At 42.4% G+C, this 21,516-nt stretch overlaps 2 protein-coding genes across 7 annotated transcripts in view; both read right to left on the reverse strand.

Annotated features, from left to right (window-relative positions):
- Positions 1 to 3,091: 3,091 nt before the first annotated feature.
- tmem229b (transmembrane protein 229B) lies at positions 3,092 to 16,081 on the reverse strand. Of its 5 annotated transcripts, XM_023827442.2 has the most exons (4): positions 14,883 to 15,256; positions 8,873 to 8,998; positions 6,449 to 6,543; positions 3,092 to 5,788 (listed from the first exon to the last, which is right to left on the reverse strand). In XM_023827442.2, the coding sequence occupies exon 4, from the start codon at positions 5,765 to 5,767 to the stop codon at positions 5,243 to 5,245; it is 525 nt and encodes a 174-aa protein (XP_023683210.1). In that variant the 5' UTR covers positions 5,768 to 5,788; positions 6,449 to 6,543; positions 8,873 to 8,998; positions 14,883 to 15,256; the 3' UTR covers positions 3,092 to 5,242. The 5 variants fall into 5 exon arrangements, with proteins under 5 accessions (XP_023683210.1, XP_023683208.1, XP_023683206.1 ...); XM_023827440.2 differs by lacking the exons at positions 6,449 to 6,543; positions 14,883 to 15,256 and adding an exon at positions 15,873 to 16,081; XM_023827438.2 differs by lacking the exon at positions 6,449 to 6,543 and having other exon boundaries at positions 14,883 to 15,247.
- Positions 16,082 to 16,613: 532 nt separating this feature from the next.
- The window catches only part of mta1 (metastasis associated 1), a 40,202-nt gene continuing 35,299 nt past the window's right edge, over positions 16,614 to 21,516 (reverse strand). Inside the window, exons 14-17 of one of the 2 annotated variants that reach the window (XM_072699065.1) lie at positions 20,499 to 20,688; positions 20,208 to 20,297; positions 19,448 to 19,600; positions 16,614 to 17,436 (exon numbers count right to left, since the gene is read on the reverse strand). In XM_072699065.1, coding sequence (XP_072555166.1) covers positions 17,327 to 17,436; positions 19,448 to 19,600; positions 20,208 to 20,297; positions 20,499 to 20,688 — 543 coding nt within the window. In that variant the 3' untranslated portion in view covers positions 16,614 to 17,326. Of the gene's footprint in view, positions 17,437 to 19,447; positions 19,601 to 20,207; positions 20,689 to 21,516 lie in introns of both variants that reach the window. The other variant, XM_072699064.1, reaches the window with a different exon arrangement.

A 21,516-nucleotide genomic window follows, 5' to 3' on the forward strand; every position in this document is an offset into this window, starting at 1 on the left:
AGACTAATTATGTCTTTTCACAGAGGAAGAAAACCAGTGTACTTGGAGGATCAAGTGCAACACAGGGAGAGTGTGCAAACTCCACAAACAGAGTAAAATTCCAAAGCCCAGTCCAGGAAGTATGAAGCAATAGTGCAACCCACAGAGTCACTGCATCAGCGCATTACATTCATGTGGGGAAAAGAGCACATAGGAGTAGCCCCAGGATGTGCTGGGGCTGGCAGTCATATGCCTTCTCCAAGTCCACAAAGCTGATGTAGATTGTGTTAGCAGATTCCAATGAACCCCAGACAATCAAGCAAAGGAAGAGTTGCTACATTGTTCCCCAGCGAGGCTGGGATCTGCATGTTTTCTCTTGAATCCCAGGTTGAACTATCAGGCAAATTCTCTTCTTCTGTACCCTAATCCCCCTGTGATATAAAGCACGACTCTGGTCCACTTTTTAAGGACCACTGGCCTTGTTTCCCAATCCAGAGGTACTTAACCCACCTTCCAGGCAGCACTGAATTAAGTGCAGCAAGCGTCAGCACCTCTAAATGGATTCATCTCACACTTCAGCATTTCTGCCACGGAGGCTTCTGACCACCAAAGCAATTTCAGCTGTAGTGACTTTCATCCACTAGGAGATTCCAGCATTGCTGGTGTGAGAAAATATTGACTGGGTTATAGATTTCTTCAAAGTGTTCCTTCTGCCACTTGACAATATGTTGGTCAGCACTTCAACACTCTTGCTGAACACAGTATGAGGAAAGGCCACACCTCCCTCTCCTGAAGCGCTGAATGGTTTGACAAATCATCTTTGGGCCTCCCGCTAGTTTCTCTCCATAGTCGCTCCAACATTCTCCCATGAGCTTTTACCTCTGACACTGCAGCTTTCCTGGTCTGTTGATGTTTTTTCTGCTGACTCACACGACCTTGAACACGGTCTATTCAACTTGGCACGCAGTCTCCGAAGGAGATTTTTGCAAAAGCTAGCTGCTGTTTCAGGCCTCCCTGACCCAGCCTACCTCCTGCTCATGTGTTGAATCTGAAGCACCACAAAGTGGAGATCTGCTGATAGCGCTGCCCCTCTTTTCACCCTGCCGTTCAAAACGCACAGTGGCAAGTCAGATAATTCAGTGCAACTATGAGCATCCTTGTGCTCAGACACGGTGTATCTATATCTTGCACAGAAGTCCAGTAACGGTTCCCTGCTCATGTATAGATCAGGTGGACTGTTCTTTCCAATCATATCCCTCGTTTCCCCATATGCATTGAAGTGGACATTGAGTCCGTTGGAGTTACCCTTTCGAGATCCTCACCTACTTTGTGCGAGAAGGATTGGTACTCAGGGCTTCCTTTTCAGTTCACACACAGATTATAAGTTTTCTGCTGAAACTCTCTTCTCCAATATGCAATCCAGCTGGGTTCTTCCTACTCATTTTTGCCTCCCTAAAGGCACTTCCCTCGACTCCTAGCCTTCAGCTTGCTGGCTCTGAGCCCAAGAGATGCCTACACATAGACATTTTGTCCTGAGTCCAGATGGGATACTTTCATGGCCCAGGGAGCAAGAGCTCAATACCGAACAACACCTCTATGCCCAATTCCCAAGGTGGGTCCCAGTCACCCTAGTTCAATGTTTCCCAATCCCAATCCGGTCCTCAGGGACCCACCGATGGTCCGCATTTCGCAGGAACTGGGAGGAAGCAAAAAGGCGGACATCTTTGGGTCCTCGATGACCAGGTTAGGAAACATTGCCCTGGTCCATACAAGGTTCTCTGGTACTGATCTACAGTACACCTTAAAATGCATTTAAATATAAAGATAGAACCTGAGGCTGCCATAGTCCTCCTTCACTAGCCAGGGCATAGCGCGGAACGCTGCCTGTGTGCCCCTTGTGGCGTGGCAGGCCATGCTGAGCACCCACTAGTGGCACGGTGAGGTATGTCATCAAAAATGAACTTCATTAGGTACAAATGGGCCCCAAACTGGGGTTCCTAGTTCCTACAGCGGTGGGGGCAGGTTGTCAGTGCTGTGTGATCGCGCGTATTTGTGGTAGTGGCGAGTGGCTCCGCGGGTTAACGTCAGTGACCAGAAGGTTGCCAGTTCAAACGTTGTGGCTGGCAGTGCAGTTTCACCACTGGGCTTTTGAGCAAGGCTGTTAAGCACAATCGCTTCAGGGGACTGGCTGACCTTGGTCTCTGATCCGGACTCTTACGTCGCTTTGGATAAAAGCATCTGCTGGGTAAATGAAATGCTTAATCAGGGCTATTGGGACAGGGAGGAAGGGTCCGGCAGGGAGAGAGCACAGGGCCAATCAGATGGCGAGGCTGGGGGGGGGCGGCCGCAACCCTCCCTGCAGTGCGGCCAGTCGTCTTCCCTGGGGTTCCAGGCAATTAGCTTTGGGGGCAGCAGTCCTGGTCAGACAGTTATCCTTAGGGCTGCCCACAGCATAGTACCAGTCAATAGTTTGGACACGCCTACCCATAGAAAGGGTTATTTCTACTATTCTCTACATTTTAGAATAATTATATAGATATCACAACTATAAAACTACATATATGGATATATGGAATTATGCACTGACCATAAATAAATACATTTGTTGGGGGGGGGGAGGATTCAAAAGGTTGTCGGTTCAAATCCCAGGGTCGGCAGAGTGATGCCCCCACTGGGCCCTTGAGCAAGGCCCTTAACCCCAGTTGCTCCAGGCACTGGCTGATCCTACTCTCTCCTCTACACCAGTTACATGAGGTGGCCTCCTGGGATGCTTTTCCAGCTGTCCTGAAGGAGGTCCCTCATATATGCTGAGCTCTCATTGGCCGCTTTTCCTGCACTCTCAACCGTGTCTAGGTGACAGGTCATGTGATGAGACCCTATAACATGTGTAGGCAGCTTGGCATGTCCTATATTTTGATTGGTACTGTATATTTAACAGGGAAAGACACATATCTGCAGTGTCACATATGCCCTCAGAGATACCAAAGCACCCTGCTAATGGTTTATGAGATTTACAACAAATATCCTTATTAAATGAAACTCTTTACTTTTTCAGCCAGGATGACAACCAGCTGACTTGCTGGTACAGTATGTGATTTATTTGAGACAAAGATTAATTTAATCATTTTATTCCAAAAAATAAAAACACACGCACACACACTCATACACACACAAACTCATATACACAGCATCGTATTTGTGTTTCACCACAGCCTTTAAATATCTGCACTCCTCAAAGAAAAATGCAAACACTATATGAAATTTTCATTTAAACCAACCAATTTATCATTACAGAAATAATACTGAAGAAGCCATTTTTCTGTCGTACATGCACAGTTTCCCCCCAGTTTAAACAAAAACAAATATTTGAAAATATCTTTTTCCCTAATATTGCTCTGTTGAAAGATAATTTCATGAAATACATTAGATTATTCTGTGAGTAAATATCCATCCAATAAAAACATGTCTGTAATGTGTGATTCTCACAGGGCTTTACAGCCCTACAGTAAGAGTTTTCCAGACATGACCACCATATTTGCAACACACACAAAGGAAGATGTAACTGTCTAGTAAGTTAGATGGCATTGGCAGTGAAGTTAACATCCAAACAACAGCTAAGATGAGAACAGGAACTCATTCAGCAAGTTTGACAAACTTCAAAAGCCAACAGAACAACAAACAACAAAAATTTTACATCAGAATATGGGAAATGGCATGTGAGAGTGGATTCTGGGAATAAAGCTGGCCTGTTCTCATTGTTTTTACTAACTTGCCTGAAACAGCAAAATGCAAAACACCACATAAAACACTCCCTAAGGGACCAAAGGGGTGAAAATGAGACAAAACACAACACGCTAAAAGAGACACAGAATACAAGCAAACAGTTATGTGGTCGGGCTAATTAAGATGCTGTCCTAAAGTCCCCTGGAATTAATAAAGTGGACAAAGCGTTTTACAGAGCATGTTATTAGAAAGTGCCTAAATCATTAAACCTGGTTTAAACCTGAGAACCATCTGGAGAAATCCATAGTCAAAGAGATCAAATCAAGACCAATTATTGGGAATGACAGTATTTGGTTGTTATCCAGACAAGAGACAATCATGTTCTTAAATTTTACAGGATGTTCAGAACTCACCTAAGTCACAGCACTAAAACAATATGTTTTTAAAACTTATCCAAGTTCATTAACTGGTTCAGTAGTTACTACAGGTACTGAGTAGATTACACTAGGTATTCTAAAGCAGTTATTCACCTTGAGTAGAACTGGGACTTGATAGAAACAACTGAAACACCATTGTTTTGCTTACGGTTATAGGAGCTGCTTCCTCTATCATCTTGACATAATATTCCTGAAACCAAAACATTATATGTTTTGTGTTTCCCTCTCCTCTCCTGTGATGATTTTAATTTACCTAAGTAACACACTCCTGATCTTGGGTTATTTTATTATTATTATTATTATTATTATTGTTGTTGTTGTTGTTGTTATTATTGTTGTGTGTTGTTGTTGTTGCTATATTGTTGTTGTTACACCACACCTTCACGATTTCAAAAAAATTATCGGGAAAAAAAAATCTATCAACTTCCTTGAACGTTTTCAAATATCCTGGCGTATAAAATGGGGGATCACCTTACCATATGCCATGCATTTTCAAGCATCAAAGGTTCCATAATTTTTTTTTTGTTTGTTTTTAAAAAGAAAAAATATATTTTGGAGACTCAGTTCAAGTATTAAGCACTGATTGTGGATGGAATCTGAGTAAATTGTAAATATTTACCTCATATCAACAATCTGAAGCTACAAGCTGCTTTTGATAAATATTAATAAATAATACATACATCTCCAAAAATTAAAAATTCATACTAGAATATTTTTGCCAAGTTTACTATGCTACTCTTCTAAAAGATTGATATTCTTTTGAATGCATATATCTTTTTCCAGTATAACTATAGATAATTTGTTGCTGAGGTTCTATGTCATCCAATCAGATACAACTTTGTATCCGCATTCCCTTCACTCTTTTCACGGTGGCGGGGGCTTGCTGCCCCCTTGCTTGTCTCTAGGACAGGTACGAACGAATAATGTCGGACTGTATAGTTCTTCCTGCAAAAACAAGGTGGACCGGAACCTCAACGAAGGTTCTCGTTTGAGGCTGTCCCTCCCCACCCCAGACTCCAAGGCGCTTCTTCTCCCCAGCACAGCAGGTGTAAGGAATCGGGGCGTCTGCGAGGGAGAAGGGAGCCAGGGTGGGGGGTCAACCCTCAGTCCACCTTCACGTACCCATTGGCGGTACCTGCGCCCCCCCCGGCCACGGCTGAGAGGCAGTCGTCGCCGGCCAGGTCAGCGTGCTCGTCGAAGCGGAGCCGCAGCGTGTTGCGAATGACCAGCCGCTCCACGATAAAGGAGGCGCAGAACCAGGGCAGGGCGTACTCAGCGGTGATCAGGCCCATGAAGTTGTAGCGGAACTGGGAGTAGTCCCACGGACAGGCGTCGAACTGGCGCAGCAGCAGCCCCGTGCCAAACTCCCACAGGTACGTCCACAGCGTGTAGATGACGCAGCGCAGGAGAACCGGGCAGCGGTGCCGCAGCTGCAGGAACATGCGCTCCACGATCAGGATGCACGTGCCGTAGATGAAGAGAGCCCACACGCTGGTGACGCCGGGGAACTTCCAGTTGCAGTGGACCACGAACTCCCAGGCGGCCGTGAACATCACCTCGCAGAAGTAGCCGTGGATGGCGTAGAGGTACCAGCGCGAGAGAGGCGTCAGAGGTTCCGGAGTCGCCATGACGACCGCTTCCGCCTCCAGCTAGGGAGAGAGGGACAAAGGCCAGGAGACGACGAGTGGGATTTATACTACAGAAAGCTGGAGAAAAATGCGCAAGATTCATAAGTTAATTATAAAAGCCATTAAATTAAAGCTATGACACATTCCATTTGTTGTTTGCTGATGCAGATTGGGACAGCAAATCAAAGAGAGTACTTCTGTAAACCGCATTAAATTAAGAAACATACTCAAACAAAAATCTCGAACGACATCCATAACTTCTTGCTTAGTTTGAAGGCCTTTTCCTTGCCACAGCAGTAATTCAGAGTATGTTTCCTGCAGGGTTTTTCTAAAATATTTATGCATTATCGATTGGTTTGTGCATAACAGCAATGGGTGTTACTAACAAAAACAGATATAATATCAAAAACATCACAGCAGTGTTGAGTTCAAAAATGTCTTCATATAGAGCTTATATATAAGAAGGTTCAAAATTTTGAGTAACTGTCACAAAAACAAATATTTATTTGAGGTATTAAAGACTGTAAATACTTTACATGATTACGGCAAGGATTCTAAATTCTAAATTAAACAAGCCACGTTCTCATGTAAAAATACTAACAGTTACAAAATTACAGACTAAGAATATCACCCAAACATTTTTAAGCTACTCTTAAGTATCATATGGAACTGGTTTCTCACCTGTTTATCTCAGAAGAAAACACCAAATAATGCATGCAATACATTCATATAGCATCACTATTTTCCGTGCTTCAAACGCTGGAAAAATGCCTATTCTAGGAAGTGATGAGAGGAAGCCCAGAAGGAAGGGAAAAAGGGAAAAAGGGAAAACTCATCACTTATGTATTATAAATAGCAACTGATGTCAGGAAACATTAAATAATCCAGTTACATTAAGAACACAACAACGCAGGCAGCAGATGACAAAGAAGTTAGATGGTTGGTGTCATTGTAAAATTCTATATTGGAATTTTTAGAAATATTATTGCCATGGAGATGCATAACCCCAACGGCTACATTAAACACCCAGTGATATAAATACATAATATCGCCAGTCAAAACAGTTTTTGCTAAGCAAATAAAGTGTACAAAGTGTAATGTAATATAAAGCAGTGCGCAGATATTGTTCCCATAATTGTGGCTGAAGACAGTATCTGCTCCTCTGCTGGTGTTCAAATTGCTTATCCAGGGAAAACATCTCACAAAGCCTCATTACCAGCCTCTTCAAACAGTATAACTTTGTGGTCTCTGTCTGTCTGTCAGTGCATTATGAACAAAACCAGAAACGTGGACAAAGGTAGCAGACCCAAAGTCCACCCATTTATCATAATTATGAAGCTGGAGTGAGATTATCATAACTGGCCATGGAAGGATTACAACTGCGCAAAATGCATCAATACATGCAGAACAGACTCATCAGTATGGGAGAGTCTACAGTGCTGGGAGATGCAGAGCTACAGAGTCCTGGCAACACCGACTTCCAGACCAATTTGGGAGGACAGATGGCGTTTTCCTAAAATTACATTTGAAAGCATGCAAGACAATATGGCAAGATGTATAATATCCATTCATTGCATCTTATCTATTTTTCAATGTGGGCTTATTCAGTCAAGGTCACCGTGTTCTAGTGACCATCTCAGGGTACAGCTTTAAGGACGACATCACCAGTCGAGACTTGCACAGACATGCATTAACTCAGCCTCTCACCATGGGTAATTTAGAGTCACCAATTCACCAGACTTTGGACTGTGGATAAAAAAATGAACCACCTGGAGGACACCAGCATTAAGTGACCAGGTGTCAAAACCAATTATACACTTAATGTTTTTATTATATTACACAGATTTCATTACATAAACAGATCAATCTTTCAAGATATTTAACACTATAAAATGCTTCATGCAGCCTCCCGTATTAAATCACTCTACTATGCCCATCTATCTTCCAGTCACTTATCCTGAACTGGGTGGTAAGAGGGCCTGAAGTCTATCTCAGGCAGCCTGGGGTCATCATACAGCATATGCACGCACTTTAGCGATGCTAGTTAGCCCAAATGGATGTCTTTGGACTGCAGAATTAAACCAGGCTAAACACATGCAACGCTGGGAAGACAAACAAACTCCACATACAGAAGTTTTTGCACTTGGTCGTTACTTAACGTGCCCCGTTGATGGGGGCCAACAGCAGCACATCATGGGACAGCGTCCTCTCTTTTCTCGACATTCTTTGGACACTGAGCTCAGTTCACGGAGGAATTTCATAACATTTTCGATCAGCTCTGACCTCCTTAAACCAGTGTCATGACCTGGATCATAATCTCTGATTGCCCATAATTAGAAGGTCTTATTTTACTCTTTCTACTATATTTGCAAATGAAGCTCGCCTTGCGTGGGGTTTTCTGGTGTAAGGAGTGTGCAAGCTGAAGTGGTAACACTTTACTTAGGGCCATGTTTTTAGTCATTTATAAACACATTTAAAATGCATTTTAATGCATTCTTAAAGCATTATTAACATATGCTTTAAGAATGTTTATGTTTATAGCCATGTTTATAATGCTTTATGAATGCATTATTATGCTTTATGAATGCATTATTATTTGTTATGAATGTGTTTATAAATGACTAAAAACATGGCCTTAAGTAAAGTGTTACCACTGACAGTCACTCAGTTTTACAAGTTTCTACTAACATAACGTTCAGCTGGGGCTGAGTTATCAAAGTCAGTTTGAAGCGGGAAAAGCAGAAAATCTAATCTACAACAACAAGCAACCTGTCACACATTCACAATGTAGAACATCTTCCCAGGGCCCGAGACACCAGGATTTTCTGAGGCCGCTACCTCATCTCTCACTATGCCCAGCAGTCCACCCTTACTGGGACCTGGAAGGTGGGGACTGGGGTTTGCTACACACTTGCCCATTTTGGGGATAAATTTGCAGCTAGTCACCCAATTTCAGTAGGGAACCTAGCATGCACCCAGCTTTCAGGTTTCATTCCTAGCAGAAAAAGTCCACTTTACCCTTTATCCTTAGGCTGTCTGACTAGGTGGTCACTAGGTATACGAGTAGATGCTAGTCCCTGTGAATAAAGTGCAGAGGCCTCCTACCTCTGCTTTCTGCTGTCTCAGGAACCCGCTGGCCGTGTGCTGCTCCGGATGTGGCTCAGAGGCCTGCCTTCCGTGCAGCCAACGCCTGCCTTATCAAAGCGAGCAGCTAAACAGAGAATGTAAAACCTGAAATATAAAAGGATAAGTGTTTTTTCCAAATCATTATACTCTTTGCTGAAGCCTTTGAGAAGAACACTTTTTTTCAACCAGGCTGAACATTTAGTTGTCTTTATGAAACACGGATTTGCATACAAACATCTACTTCGCACTGTCAGTGCAACAAAACCAGTTATCAAAAGAGAAAATAAAACTCGGTATCCATGGCGATCACAAGGAATCATGGGCTGGCGAAGCTAATTTGTGACTGGAAGTGTTTCCCCCAGAAGATGAGTTGATAGGCTGATAAAGCACTAAGGAAACAAAGAATGGAGTTTGAGTGCATCTTCATGTCCATTCTTAAAAGATAAGAAGAGAAAAGAAGTTTCCAAATCAATAGCGAGTCAGCTCAAACATATAGATTTACTGTAAATACTTTGTGCAAGATGTACTTTAAGCATGCAGTCATAATTTGATATGGTCATGTGAACAAAAATTGAAATCAAGACAACACAGAAATTAGTACGTACAGCTGGGCAAATTGATGTGGAAATCCTGCAGCAGTTAAAGGCTGGCAGCCTGTTATCGATCCCCAACTCCTACATTACTCCTACAATGCACCACAGCGCCCAACTCCTACATTACTCCTACAATGCACCACAGCGCCCAACTCCTACATTACTCCTACAATGCACCACAGCGCCCAACTCCTACATTACTCCTACATTACACAACAGCGCCCAACTTCTACATTACACCACAGCGCTGCACCTCTATTGACGTTCAACTTCTTTTCCGCCATCGCAGAGAGACGAGGAGAGTGCCGAAAGAAGGATGACAGCGCGCCGGGAGTCCCAATTACACCCCGGATGACAGAGGATGAAAACAGACTTTGAACACTAGCAAAAGGGATCGCGTGTCATTTCATTGTCCAGTAAGGAAAGGGGTCGACGGAGGGCCAGTGGAAAACAGACATCATCGCTCCAACTCATCACGTCCACCTGCAGAGCAGCTAGCATCTTCAAATCATTCCCAAATTCACAAGAGACATCTACACTGCAAATTAAACACCTCACTTTAACCCAGCTGAAGGCTGGTTTACGGCTTCTTTGAAAACCTTAGCAGACTGAATTAAATCATCGTGTTGCTCATTGTCATTTTCTGAAATGCTTTTATTACATTGCATAGCTGTATCACACTATTTCTTTATCGGACAGTCTTATCCAAAGTGACATTTATTGGTTTTACACTTATCCAATTTATGCGTCTAATGTTCCAAAAGAGCACTTCCAGGCTACAACAATGGAACTTCTCCCGGAATTCAAAATTTGTGGTTAGAAAATCCAGGTTCAAGTGTGCAGCCTCCAATGGGTAAAAAATATAAAGGCTCCACTGCAGGGGCATCCATCACAGCTGCCCCCACGCTTTTCATTGTTTGTGAACTTCCACCTCCTAATCTCTCAAAGTCAGGCTAATCAGCGGCTTCACTCACATACCCCTTGAACACGGCCTGCTGAAAGCATCCTGATCAATAGCGAGTCAGCTCAATTACATTCCCCCTGACAGTGCACTGGCAGAGTCACAAAGTACAGTTCATTACTGCATCCAGCCTGTATCACAGGCCAAGGTACACTGCTACACTGCATTATAATGCACAACTTTCCATGGCTATTGAAAACACCCGTACTATCCACATTTTTTTTTGTTTTTAAAACTGAAGACTGAGGCAACTAGCTTTTTACAGTAAGTTTGATTAAATCATGTTTTATTTAAAATCTTCAGGTAAAACTTCCTTGTCATGCAAAGGACTTGCATAATAAAGCCAATTCTGACCGTATTAAAAATAAGCAGCTCCTCTCCAGAGACCCGCAATATACCTGATTGTACTAACAAGCTCTGGGCAGCTCTTGCAGCCCTCAGGTCTCACTTAAGCCTGTGAAGCAGGTAAGTGTCGCTAGTTTGTATGATATTACGAAAGGCCCATACAGGCTGGCTTTGTGAACCCAGGTACATTATAAATCCAGAATCTGACTCGTAATGTGGGTGATGCAGTGGCTGACGCTGATGTCTTAGACCTCCGGGACTCATCATCATATTCTCCATGTGCCATTGTGGGGTCTCAGAGAGAGAAACTGCCCCCCCCCCCCACACACACACACACACACAGAGTCCAAAAACATGCAACGATGAACTGGAGGTGCCATGTGTGAGTGAATGCTGTGTGGATTATTCCCTGCCTTGTGCCTATACCAGGGGTCTCAAACTCCAGTCCTGGGGGGTCGGAGCCCTGCACAGTTTTTGGTTCACCATCATTTAACACACTTGATTCAACTCCTCGTGCTAATTACCACACAGCTCTTGAGCTGGATCACTTGTGGGGGAAAGGGGGAAAGAACTAAGCTACACAGGGCTCCGGCCCCCCAGGACTGCAGTTTGAGACCCCTGGCCTAAAGCTTTTAGGATAGGCTCTGGACTGCCCCCCCCCCCCCCCCCAAAACCCTGACAAGCGGTTACAGAAGATGGATGGAGCTCAATTCTCTTCCCGTTCGCATGAATGAATTAGGAATCCATCCATATCAACAGGAAGAGATCTGTGGTTTGCTGAGCGGTCAGGTTTTCTCCCACCAGGGACGGCTACAGGCAGACCAGGCCTAGGGCCCCAGAATGAACCTTCGATGCGCGGAAAGTGAAACAATCGATTTTCTTGGTAGCGGCCCCCCAGGCAAAGCCCTGTCCTCTAATGACCCCCTTCCTGAAACTCCTGTCTCACACAAGGACACCCAGAGAGGCCCCGCAGGATGAGATCTTAACCTTCCCCTGCACTTATTTCCCAGATTTGTACTTAGGATGAAAAACACTATAAGCACAATGATACTTGTTGGATTCCCACTCGGAGTTTTACCTCCTTTGTTTCTTCCGGCCTTCAACAGGAAAACGCAACAGCGTCGTACGTTTCTCTGCTGAGTGCAGAGTGGATTTATTTCTTATGAGCTGCACTTGTCCCTTGTGAAATTAACCGCCTTCCTAATATAGCACAGTTGCTAGGTTTCCGTTGTTAAATTCACTGGAAGAAGAATATCCTCATTCAGAATATTTAGCACAAAATGCAATGTTTTAGATCTTTAATCAGCTATACAGGTTATGTTTATGATATTTTAACGATGACTTGATGTACGATTATATACCTATATTAAATAAACTTTTAAAAGCATAAAAATGTTTGTATAACACATGGCTTTTATCACGTGAAACTAGTGTGCTTCAAGTTCGTAAAGCTTTAAGAAAGTCTGAGCAGGACGTGCCTGAATGCAAGGTACTTGTTAATTTGATTTCATAATTCCATAAAGCTTGTTCTTTCGTCTTGCCTTCCCTCATTAAATTTCACCTCCACCCAAAAGTCAGCTTGTTAAAAAATATAATCATTTTGCATGATTTGGTTCTGAAGTTGCCTATAACACAAGAATTATGCAGATGTAAAAATTCCACATGAAAGGGAGCAAACAAGATGTAAATTCCCTTTAGTTCAGTCATGCTTGGAGCAATGGCCTCCATCTGGACAGCAGATCAGTGCGGCGCCATCAAACCACAGACCTGCTCGATGACACGGTCTCCTGCTTAGATCAGGGCTCGACTGATAAAATCAGCCATATTGAGGTTCCACCAGTTTAGCGACATTGTACAGATGACCAATAAAGCAAAGGTGCTCCTTCAGTGGAGAAAATGCTGAAAGACTATCGTTCCTGCACTGTTACTCACTGCTCTTAGCCTGGGATAATTAGAGTACAAATCCAGACCAAGTACTGCCCACTGCTCCACCTTCTTAGCCATAGAAAATGACATTGCCCAAAATGATTGGTTAACTACAGTATTCTTAGCTCCTAAGAATTGATAACCAATATCAGACCAATATCGGAGACAAAATTTTCATTTTGGTTTCATTTTGCTAGAAAACAATCCATCGGTTGTAGATGTACAGGGGGAAACAGGAGAACATGTGAAGAGTTTTGGACAAAGACAGCAAGTGAGATGCAAGGAAGTGGAATGGCGAGAGATCGAGATGGTCTTACACACGGCAGAGAGAGGATAAAGGAAATATCGGATTGGGAAACACTGCTTTACACTGCAGGAAGAAGCCCATGCAGCATGTGAAGAACAAGTAAACACTACAAATAGAGCAGAGGTGGGAGTCAAACCCACAACCTCCAGTGTGGGGCGACGGCACGATACCCACTGGGCACGATACCCACTGGGCAAGCTCACCGCTCTCTTCTCATTTTCATATGGGATAACGGCAGCAACAAATGATTTGCTACAGTAATCTATTACATTATTAGTTATTTCAGGATATACATTAGTCACTATTTCATTTTTAACTTTTCCTATGCGTTGTGCATGATGACCACAGCTCTGTTTGGCTGCCAGGAGTCAGTGCCAGTCCAGCCTACTCCCAGTGAGGGTCATGCTGGAGAAATTTAGGACCATGTGTGTTCTAATAATGGAGACAAAAGCAGACTGAATCCATATGTGCCACTGTCTTCCTTACCTCCTAGTAACTCCCTGGAACATACGCACAATCACCCTCATCGATATGCACACAACCTTCCAGCCATCAGAGAAGCAAATTAAATGCGTACTGCAGCACTCTATCATTGTAGTTTTGAACAAGACAGCTTTGCTGTCACCTTTGCCTGAACTTGCCAGCCTCTGCATGCTACTGAAATTAACACGTTTCAGTTCAGTTCCTTATTATGATACCATTTCTTTAAAAATGTCCCAGCAGGGATGCTTGACCTTGAAAGGAACTTCCTACCGGAGTCTCTCGTCTCTCAATTAACATTGTGAAAAAGTTTCTTGCATAACAATAATCAGTAAAAAAAAAACAACACAAAGTCATTAACTTGCACAAAGCTAAATGTCTATTCCAGTTTCTGCAGTGTTCCATATGCTGCCCTTCAATAGCAGCTACACAACAACCTTAAAGACAGTGAAACTCCCCTTATATAACAAAGCATATTTCTTAAGTTATGAGACAGTAATTCAGTATATAGTGTTTAAAGTAAATAATACGCAATTAAAAACGGTATACTAGGAATTCTTTCCTAACAAGCGAGTAGATGACACTCACGCATAAACACATAGTATGCAGGAAGCACCATCTCCAATCTGCAAGCAGAGAGCTGCCGCGCCGCCGCGTCTTTGAACAGCACTGGCGCATCCGTAAGGAGGCTTCGCGCGAGCCCAGGTGAGGAAGAGGGAGAGGAAGAGGGAGACCGCAGCGGCAGCCCGAAGCCCCGCAAGTGCCGTACAATGCAATGCGTCAGTCGGATCATAAATCCGCGACTGCTTAGCGTGCAACTTACTACTCCTTTTAATGTACCTGCACGTATTTCATTATTTAAATGTTGCAAAAGACGACTCCTAATAATAATAACAATAATAATAATAATGATAATAGCTAAAACCCCTTTATTCCCGATTACAATTCATGCTACATGAAAGGTATGAATGTAAATGTTCTATTAACTAAACATTAGGTACACTGAATCATAAATGCGATGCATTTTAAATTAATAAGGGGGTAAATGTCGTTTGAATATTATATGTAATTTTCTGTTTTTTTTCCTTACCATTTGACATTTTAAAACCCCTTAAATGAGGTATTAACTGAGCAATATCCTACCATTTTTTCAATTGGACGAAAAGGAGATACTATACCGGACAAGCATAATGCGCGGCGACAGGCGGACGGGCGCGTCGGACTCGGACTCTGCGGTCGGAATTCGGCTCAGGGGGCTTCCACGGACATGCATATATCCTACAGCGGCAGTCAGGCTGTACACTGCGGACATCCAGGCACTTTCACGGAGACACGAACGGCATTCAGCTGATCTGTTGCCAGTGACATTCTACTCACCTCTTAATACGGCAGGTCGGGCTAAGCATGCGTGAAGCTGCTTAAAACGACATAGCAGAATAACAATTCACGCTAAAAAAAAAAAGAAGCATTAAGCACGTCTGATGCGAATTTGGTTTCTAGCCTGGGATTCTCCTTGTTCTGATGTTTTACCGGGGAGCAAAACGCAGCTTCCCGCCGTTGTGTGTTTGCCCGGCGGTCGCTGCACTTTGTCGCCTCTCGCTGAATGAAAATTGACACATTTTCCTTCACTGCACCAGCAGCACCGGCTCTAAGCGGCATTGGCCACCAACCGGCTTATCGCCTCTTCGTTTAACTGCTTCAGGGCTGCACCGAGCGCCTTCCAGAGCATGCACTATGTTCATATATCAGATATTCTACATATAATGTTTATATATAATGTATTTTATATATTTATTAGTATTTTGTGTAATCGGGATGAGTCTTACAAGTGACAGCTATACAAAATGTAACTTTTATTGAACAGGTGTTACCTTAATCAGTATATTATTTTTAACACTGATTATGTGGACGTTTGGAGGTGGTGTTTGCCCCTTTAAATACGTGTGTAACTATGTATGTAGCTGAAATAGTGTTTCTCTCCAGTACTTCAATTTAATCTGATTACTTAATAAAATATTCCCCCCGTTTTGCACGGAAAAAATAAATGAATTGAATAATTATCAATTTTTCCATTTAAATTTAGAAAGCCTTACAGGTTAACTGAACATGACGGACTTGTTTCAAGGACTATTTCATGAATTCAAGGACAGAGCCGTTGTTTAAAAGTTACAATGGTTCTTTTCCCCCAGAAAAAAAACGTACAATATAGCTACTATTTACCTCCCAGGGGTTGATGCGTAATGCTGGATTTGTAATTACTGTAGCTATGGTGATGTGCAAATTATAATGTGATAATCTTGGCCAGTGTTTTTAACTATGTATGCAAAAGAGGTGAAGTAGCTAAACGTCGACTGAAACTGCACTAACCATCATTTGACCAGGTACTTCTCATTTGAGAAGCAAGTTTTTGAGTCCAGCTTCTTCGCAGATAAAACAAGAGATCTTCTGCACCCGTCTCCAAAGGCCCGGACTGAAACGTCAAAATTTCTGGTTTGGTTTCAGTGTGAATTTGAGCATTGAACCACAATGTATGGTCACAGAAAGTATAGCCAGTGACCTTCCGTGCGGTATGAATATTTCAGGAGTGAGCAGTGATGGGACTGGGGGGTGGGTGGATTAGGTTACTGGGGGGAGCATCTGAGTGGCTATCGTGGTTAATTAAGGGTGAGAAAGGTCATCCTCCAGTCATGACTGGAAAGGTACGCAGTGCAACTCTAGCTCATATAAAATCCTAATATCTATATTTTATCTATGCATTTATAACCAAGTCTTCAACATCAACTGTTTTTCCTATCTAAATTACGCAATGTGGTCAAAACTGTTCGGTTAAAAATTGACCCCCATGCTATAACTTGCGATTTATTTTGGTGTCTGGAGATGAACAGATACTCAGGTGTCACCACAACATTTTAATGAATCTCCGGTTGCCCTCATAACCTATTCCTCCCAGTCCTTGACGCGACCTGAATTTTGAGACCTTCGACTATAAATAGCAAAACCCATAGTAAAAAGCAAATATCTATATAGGGCACATCACTTTGGCCAGAACATGTGTCTGGTGAAGTAAGGCCTCAGAAAACACAGTGATCCAGTCTAGAATGAATGGAATCACAAAAAAGAAAGAATCAATTTATTCCTTAATTACATGGTTGAACGTCAGATGCAGTAGTTGTGAAAAAGGTAGAAAAAACAACACATTTTATAATTTGTCATAATAAGTTAAACCTCTCTGGCCAGGGACCAGGACAGTCGATAAAACAGAAGAATGTAAAAGCTCCAGAGAAATGAAGAGAAAGTTACTCATGTCACTGAACTCAAAGTTTGTCTCATTTTAAAATCACTTTAACATGTTAAAAAAAAAAAGGTGTTGCATGGTTTATAAGTCCTTCCATTCACAGGATATGCAAGAAGTTCATTTTTTGAAACTCAAAGTCTCTTCGTTGATCCACTGTTAACTCATCAGGAAGTATTATAACTGATAAAAATAACAATAATAATTACAATGACGATTAACAACAATGGTAATTATGAGCATGGTCCCTTGCAGTCTGATCAGTCATATGATGGTCCAGAGCTGGGATCGGCTCTTGGGTGATATTGGTTCTTTTAGATGATGTTCAGTGAGAGCCAGAGCTGCAGAGGCAGAATAGCATCTGGTTGGAAGTGTTTATGCAAAACTGGTGTCTGGCATTGAAAAGTTCTTCAAAATATTCCCTGCTGAGGTAAAACACAGGCCCAGACATTTCAAATCAAATGGCGTATACTTCGATTCCTCCCAGATATCAAGCTTCAAGTCTCAAAAAAAAAGCCCCCCAGGAGGATCAGTCCAGCTCGTGGACTTTCTCACGCTGGGGGGCAGAGGTGCGCCCTGGGTCCGATGCCCTTTTGGACATGATCTCCCATTGAGGTGCTTTGATCTTGGGCTTTGTTCCTGGACCAGCAGTGAAGGAAAAAAAAAAACAGTTACACAAATACAAAAAAAAGCTTCAGCTTCCATCCAAACATAATCAGTACGACCCACAGTGCTGCTAAAATCTCAATTTTTGTATTTACCTAATCGTTTGAAGGCCACATCTTTCCAGGAGAGACCTTACCATTGAACAAAGTACTTAATCAGCATTGTTTTGCCAAGAAACTCCTGTATAAATCAGTATCAAATGTACAGAAGGTACAGTTTCAAGACATTTGGTTTGGGACATTATGAAAGACTTGTCCCATTAAACATGAAATAAGTTCCATTAAACATGAGGATGGAAAATACTGAAAAAGATGGTAACATGACAACTGCATGCACACCCCCAAATACATACTGCAGCAATGACTAAAGGTGCTGGCTTCTTCCAGCTATACAAACCCATAATAGATTATGTTAAAAGACCAGCTAGCAATGCAATAATAGGTTAAAAACCACATAATTAACAAAACATGTAGAGAAACAAATGAAACACTACCTAGAGGGAATATTGAATTTTATTAGCATTTTTAGAGTTTAAGCTTTAAACAGCTGGCACATCTCAGCTGGTCAGAAAACCTCATGTGATGCCTGATTATCTGAAAATCCGAAATCAATGGATTAAATTCTCATCAGACCCACAAGCGAGCTCGATGGGCCGAATGGCCTCCTCTCGTTTGTATAGTTCTTATGTTCTTATGTTCACACACAGACCTGATCATTTACAGCACGTCACTAATGCTCAACAAACGTCTTTTCACAATCTTCCTGGTGAGCAACTGTGCTAGTCATGGTGCTTTTGTTTTTTTGTTTGTTTTTTTTTGGAACCACATCACCCCTAAAAATGTTAATGATTGAAAAGCCTGGACCTTATAATGTATTATAATTCACTGCAGACACCCCTCCTCACCCCCCGGCGAGTGGCTAAGAGGTTAGCTGGTTATCGGTATCAGCAAAATTAGACAAAAAATAATTGGTTAGCCCAGGGGAAAACGGCCAATCAGATACCGCTTCCTTACTTTGTTCATTGTTGGCCTTTCTGACAATTTACACTGGCTTGTTCTCCCCCATTCAATAATAATGATAAAAATGAATGTTCTGAGATTGTACTTTGTATTTCATTAATAGAGTGTAATTAAAGTTCCTGAGGTCATACTTTTACTTTCATTTAGGTTGTCAAATTAATCAATTGATCAAATTAAATTGTGGTAGAAATTAAAGATTTCTGATCCATTAAATTATTCCAGAAATAATCATAATTGAATCAAATCTTTTAAATATATGCACGAATAAATATTTTTGTAGACATTTTCCCATCACATTTAACTACATAAATAGTTATAGGAGTTCTCCCCCCTGCTGGAAAAATCTAGAAAAACACGGAAAAAGAACAGTCATCATCCCTCACTCCAATCTCATGTTTCACCCAGAAAATAGCACCACAGATGGGCACTGGAGCCAAGACCGTACCCCAGTAAGGATGTGTAAATGGATGTATAATATTCTAATGCTTTAAAATTAAAAAAAGGAAATAAAAATATATATTCTGATGCACACTGGTCTGTACGTACCTAGAATTAGACATAATAACCACATGTCTAATACTCTTTTTTTTTCTTCATTAACAAGCGATTACAGACTGAGCTTCAAATGACTGTGATAGAAAAAGACCTTCACACAGGCTCAGAATAAGCACTGTGGTTCTGTTGGGTCACATTGTCTATAACAGGTTCAGCCGATGCAAGTAAGGGAGGGTCGTACCCGTCTGGACACACGGATCCATCGGAGAGCCAGAAACATACTGCTGTTACCATGACTACACCAACTGTGGCCAGGAGGTTCACCAGAGCAGCAAAGTGCTACTCCGAGATTAGGCAGAGTGAGGAGGAGAACAGTCAGGATCGAAGGGGGGAGGGGGGAGTCTCTATACTGAAAGCACCATAAGAAAAAGCAGAGCTACTCCTCATTTACTCAACACTTTCCTACTTACCGTCAAGGCCGTTGTGTTGCTCGTAGGTCCTCTTCCCCAGAATGGTGGGTGAGCCGGTGTTGAGGATCGGCGAGGATTTAATGGGTGTCAGACTTCCTGTAGAGATGCCAGTGCAGCGTGGCGGGTCTGGTTTGGGCGGGCAGGGGTGGGCCTCTGATTGAGGACGGTGTCATGCAGACGAAAGTGGGCATTCATATCACATTTATAAGATCAACATAATCGATGTAAAGTTCAGTTGAAGTTAATGGTTTTAATTTTGAAGCTGGCTCTTTCTCCGACTCTACAGATTTGACGAAACCGGCTCTTTGTACGATACAGACGCGTGTCGCGATATGGCATGTGTTACGCTGTAATGTGGTCACCAGCAAGCTGGGTGAAATTTATACAAAACTGTATCATCGCAGAACCACGCTTGGCAAACGGCCAAATGCTATGGCCAAGATTTCAAAATACTATGATAGTGGATAGCATTGCTTTCAGAAATACCAGAAGGAAGGAAGGAAGGAAGGACGGAAGGAAGGAAGGAAGGACGGACAGACACACACTTTATTAATCCCGAAGGAATGTTGGGAAATACCATACACCGCAGTATGCTGTCTGGACGGTATTACGGTATGAAAACTAGACAGCAAGTAGCCTATTCTGAATCATATCTAATGATACTACAGCAGGAAGGTACCAGAATAAAACACTAACATTATAAAGCAGGCTGCAGTGCATCACTGTACAGTTCAGACACAGTACCACTGTCACCTCTTACCTAAATATCGCACCACAGACTCCAGTGGCTTCCTTGTCGCCTGCTTTGTCGAGACGGGGTTCTTGTTCATCTCGGGCAACTTCACTGCACCTGTTAGGAAACGAACACACAACACACTGATGATGATGATGCCTGACAAGTATGCGGCCCTGATACCCGGATGAGGGGGAAGAGCATCCACACTTAGGGGCCAACCATACAGTTCACAGTCCAAAGGGGCATTTGGCGTCAGGAAATCCGGAACCCAAACTCTTCCTGGTTTTGAAACGGTAGGTCGAGGGAAGTTCTCACACTCTGCCCTGATGGCGGTGGTGTTCACTGGCGTGTAGGGGTGACGGGCCAGGTATTTAGGGCGTAGGAGGTCCAGGCAGACGCGCCGAGCCGCCCGCGTCAGCTGGGACGTCTGCAGGTAAAACGCCTGCCGCGTTTTGACGGCAAATTTGGGACTTCCGCTGTGTCTCATTGGCAAGCTGTGGGGGCTCTGGGGTCAGTACAGAACAGAGACAGCATGCTTATGTACAGAAATTGCTAAGATATTCACCACTTACACATTTATAAACTACAAGATAATCAATGATCAATTACAATTATATAATACAAAAGAACTCATTTATAGCAGGTCTGGGTGCAAGTGGCACATTCTTAGTAAGCCAGCTTTCTAAAGATTTTTAAAACAAATGATTTTTTTTAAAGAGCATGTTTTTCTTCCAGCTTTGTGTGAACGTCTGTAGTCATAACATGTAACCTTGGGTGTGTGTCTTTCTAGAACTTTTTATATTAGATGAATGCTCACTGATTAATCTTAATTGGAGACAGAAAGTGTGTGGCAACTGTAATCCTGAAACTCCAAATTCTATGGCAGATCTTTTAAGAAAGGAGACCCATTATTGCTCAGTATAAATCAAGCTAATTGCTTAAAATTAACCATTGAGAATTTGAATGTGAAATGTGCACTTTTTATAACAGACATCTTAATAAGCAGTGACAAAAAAAAAGTAATTATAACCAATCAAAAGGAATTCAATGCAAATACTGCACCATAAATTCTTTGTGGAAGATCCTTAATTATCTTATTTTCTTGAATCCAAAATCACACAGTATAGCCTAAGATGCTTTGACAGTCGAAGCTGATCCGCATAGATAAACCAGTAAGAAAAAAGGAGAGAGGAAAGTACATAGAATTCAGCAAGCCCTGAATATATGTATATATTTGCATAAAACCATGGACCCCAGTCATTCTTAGAAGGTACAATTAAGATCCCTTAGAAGGAGCTTTTATGAAGGTATCACATTGCCCAGCACAACACAA

Source organism: Paramormyrops kingsleyae, chromosome 14 (assembly GCF_048594095.1).
Source record: "Paramormyrops kingsleyae isolate MSU_618 chromosome 14, PKINGS_0.4, whole genome shotgun sequence".
In the NCBI taxonomy this organism is placed as follows: domain Eukaryota; kingdom Metazoa; phylum Chordata; class Actinopteri; order Osteoglossiformes; family Mormyridae; genus Paramormyrops; species Paramormyrops kingsleyae.